Raw genomic sequence first — 4073 nt, 5'->3', positions numbered from 1 at the left:
TTTTTTTGGTTTTTCTCCGGTACCGGGAACCGAACCCACGACCTTGCGCTTGCCAGGCAGGCGCTTTTGCCGCTGAGCTAAATCCCCAGCCCGAACCCTCTCATCTTGAGCAGAGGGGTGCTGGGGGAAGGATCCCCTGTCCTGTTCAGAGGGGACATGGGAAGGGACCCTTAATACAGCTGGCTGTGGGGAAAGTTCTCCCACCCTGAGCAAAGACCTGTGGGGACCTCTCGCTCCTACGCTGGCAGGAGGGGCATCACGGCAGGGATTCCTCTCCTCCGGCCGGCGGAGCTGTGGGAAGGACGTTCCCACCATAGGCAGAGGCGGTGTGCAGGAAAAGGGTCCAGTTATCCCTTGGCCCTGATTGGTGGGAAGGTTTCCTCGGCTGCTGTCTTGGGAAAGGGTGCACAGCACGACGGTCTCATCCGGGGACGCAGGGCGTGGGAAGGGCTCTTTCTCCCCTGTGGGAGGGCGCATCAGCAAGGATCGCTCAGTTCTGCTCGGCCCCGCACCCGCAGGAGCGCTGGCCCTGGAGTGCTACAGCTGCGTGCAGAAAGCGGACGACGGGTGCTCGCCACAGAAGATGAAGACGGTGAAGTGCGCGGCGGGCGTGGAAGTCTGCACAGAGGCTGTGGGGGCGGTAGAGACCAGTGAGTGCGACCCCGCGGTCCTTGAGCACCCTCCACCCTCTTCGGGCTCCTTCAACCGGGCCTGGCCTTCTTATCGTCCCCTTCAACCCCAGCTACACCCCTTTTAACCCCACCCCACCCATTCATCCTAACCAGGACCCTCGCCCCTCCTTCCCGGGGATAACAGAGGTGGGGGACTGCGAGTTATGAGGCCCTAGGACAATCCGGGTCTGGGACGAGGCCACCTTTTCCACGTGGGTCCTGCAGGAATCCTCCCCGCCCGCCCCCCAAACTCCGCTATCCGATGGGTCTCGAGGTCACAGAGAATCTTCTAAGAGAGATCTCTCGGTGCCCAGGCTGAGGTTCGTCCGTCTGACCCGCCTCTGTGGCAGCCCCTGTGTATGCAGACTCAGTACTCTGAGCAACGCCGTCCTAAGATTCGGGAAGGAACCCCTTCTCCCAGGCCACGCCTCCTAGCAAACCCCAGTCCTCCTGGGTCCTGCGCATCTTCAGTCCTCCGTTTCTTCTGTTGCTTTGCGCAGCTCCGCCCCTCTCAGGCTTGCGTGGTCTATCCATTGGCCTACCCCTCGACTGTGTTTGTCGTCAGTCTGTGCCCTTGGACTGCGCTCTCCACGACCCCGCCCCTCCCTCCGCCGGTCCTCTCCGGTCCCTCCGCGGACCCTGCTGGTCGCCCCCGTCAGCCCCGTCCATCCGGGGCGTCCTCCTGTTTGAGGCCCCGCCCCGGGTCCCGCCCCTGACCTGCCCTCTTCCCTCTCCGCAGTCCACGGGCAATTCTCGGTGGCGGTGCGGGGCTGTGGCTCGGGACTCCCCGGCAAGAACGACCGTGGACTGGACCTCCACGGGCTCCTGGCCTTCATCCAGCTGCAGCAGTGCGCCCAGGATCGATGCAACGCCAAGCTCAACCTCACCTCGCGAGGGCTCAACCCCGCAGGTCCGTGGAGCGGGGGCGGCGGGGCCACTCGCAGGTGCTGAATGCAGTGGGCGGGGCTTCACCTCGCCGGCCCGGGAGGTGATGCTGGGGGCGGGACTAGAAGCAAGGGGCGTGGTAATGGCTGCCGTGGCCACGCCCCACTGCGGGGTTCGCAGAGCTGCGGTTCCCAGGTCTGCGGACCCTTTCCCGACTCTCTGCTTCCCTGCAGGCAATGAGAGCGCGTATCAGGCCAACGGCGCCGAGTGCTACAGCTGCGTGGGGCTGAGCCACGAGAAGTGTCAGGGCACGGTGCCGCCCGTTGTGAGCTGCTACAACGCCAGCGACCGCGTCTACAAGGGCTGCTTCGACGGCAACGTCACCTTAATTGCAGGTGAGCGAGCCCTGGGCGCTCTGCACCTGCAGGAGTTACAGCCTTTCTCAGACATCCTGGGTGGTAGTGTGGGGCTTTTGGGTTCCCCACATCCAACGCATTCTGGGGACTGTGATTGGAGTATTACCGGAAATGCAGTCCTATAACCGTATAGGCTGACGATAGGGATGCTTTTATCCTAAAAAACTTTGAAGAGGGGATGTGTTTTCATAAACAGAGATGGCAGATACAGAACAAGGGAACATACAATGCAAAATGTATTTAAATTTCTAAGCTTCTGCCCATGTAGTGCAGGAAATGAGCCCTTAGAACTCAGGGCTGTTCCCCTGTCCCAGAGTATTAGGTGAGATGCAGCCAGCTTCCTGGCTGTTTCAGAACCAGGGGAGATAAAGTTCTTCACTCCCATCCTGTGCCCGGTACGAGAGCTGTCGTTCTGGCTGTAAGACTAAATTTTGATCGAGATGAGTTGGGTGCTGGATGGGGGAATGGCCGAGGGACACAGGGGAAGCTTGTTCTGCTCCTAGGAGAGGTGTGTATTGTAGTCCAAACCTTTGTTTCAAGGTAGACTTGTAGTTCAGGGTACACGTTTTTCCTCTTAAAGCACTGTGAAAACGTGATTCACCATGTGCCAAAGACAGTGAGATCCTGTTTGTCAGGGTGGGACCAGACCTGAGATTACTTATCAGTGAGTATAGAGCCCTTCTGTCCTATTTTAGGACCCTCTCATCTTGTCTTGCTCCACATGTTCCTGTGTTTGATTCTGGCTGTACCAACCTCCTTCCCTCCAACCACTGACTTATCCGTGTCTCCCTCCTGCAGCTAATGTGACTGTGTCCTTGCCCGTCCGGGGCTGTGTCCAAGATGAGTTCTGCACCCGAGATGGGGTGACGGGTCCCGGGTTCACACTCAGTGGCTCCTGCTGCCAGGGGCCCCGCTGTAACTCAGACCTCCGCAACAAGACCTACTTCTCTCCTCGAATCCCGCCCCTTGTCCTCCTGCCCCCTCCAACCACCCCAGCTCCAACCACTCCGGCTCCAACCTCCTCGGTCATCACTTCCACTCCAGCGCCAACTGCCCTCACCTCTACCACCAAACCCACCCCACCCCCAACCAGCCAGACTCTTCCCCACGACGCACAGCCCTCCCAGAAAGATGAGTCAAGGTTGGTTGGAGGTGCAGCTGGCCACCAGGACCGCAGTAATGTGGTGCAATACCCTGCAAAAGGTTGGACCACGAAACCCTCAAGTAAAGGCTCTGCAGCTCCTGGGCTTGGATTGGCAGCTGTGCTGTTGGCTGCGGCTGGTGGTGCCCTCCTATGAGCTTTTCCACCTGAAAACTTCCCTCTCACCCTACTTCCCTGGCCCTGGGTACCAACTCTTCCCAGTACTTCCGTTTCGCACATCTGGACTGGGCTGGCCCAGCCCCCTGTTCTTTTGATGTCCCCAGTATCCCCAGCTTCTGCTGCACTGGTTTGCGGCTTTGGGAAATAAGAATTACTGTTGTATATATACTGCCAGGGTGTTCTAGCTTCTTGAGATAGCAGCTGCACCCCTCTCGTGGTGCCCAGGACAGAGTGGGAGAAGTCCATTGCCCCAGGGAAGGTGGGAGAGTTGCAGAGAAACTTCCCGTTCGCTTTCCCATGGCCAGGTGGGAATCTGGGAAGTGGGGCAGCAATGGTCCCCGTCTCTCTGTGGGAATTCTGTTCTCTTCTGCCTTGTTACTAGACTGTGAGCTCCTCCAGGGCAGGGACTGTGCCTTCCACCTCAGCGTGGCCAGATGCTGGCACAGAAAGACTTCAATAAAGATTTAATTACTTTGTATGGTGCTTTAAAGGAGTCATTTCCGCCTCATTTGTTTTCCACACTAAGCTCTTTTTTTTTTTTTTTTTTTTTGTTTTTGTGTTTCTCCGGTACCGGGAACCGAACTCACGACCTTGCGCTTGCCAGGCAGGCGCTTTTGCCGCTGAGCTAAATCCCCAGCCCCCACACTAAGCTCTTGAAGCTGAGCCAAGGTGGGCAAGGCAAGACGGGTCCCAGAGGGACAAGCTGAGTTCTAGAGCAGTGACCCAAGCAGAGCCACGGCTTGAGTTTTTTGATCTCCTGGGGTCCAGCCGGCTTGTGGG

General features: G+C 58.4%; 1 protein-coding gene across 1 annotated transcript in view; it reads left to right on the top strand.

Annotated features, from left to right (window-relative positions):
• Positions 1–3783, top strand: part of Lypd3 (LY6/PLAUR domain containing 3) — a 4374-nt gene extending 591 nt beyond the window's left edge. Inside the window, exons 2-5 of the mRNA XM_005412438.2 lie at positions 519–650; positions 1411–1581; positions 1790–1951; positions 2771–3783. Of these exons, the coding sequence (XP_005412495.1) occupies positions 519–650; positions 1411–1581; positions 1790–1951; positions 2771–3270 (965 nt within the window). The 3' untranslated portion in view covers positions 3271–3783. The remainder of the gene's footprint in view (positions 1–518; positions 651–1410; positions 1582–1789; positions 1952–2770) is intronic.
• The last annotated feature ends 290 nt before the right edge of the window (positions 3784–4073 follow it).

This window comes from Chinchilla lanigera, unplaced genomic scaffold (assembly GCF_000276665.1).
Source record: "Chinchilla lanigera isolate Chin_1 unplaced genomic scaffold, ChiLan1.0 scaffold00154, whole genome shotgun sequence".
Classification (NCBI taxonomy): Eukaryota; Metazoa; Chordata; class Mammalia; order Rodentia; family Chinchillidae; genus Chinchilla; species Chinchilla lanigera.
This window is presented reverse-complemented; position numbering and strand designations above follow the sequence as displayed.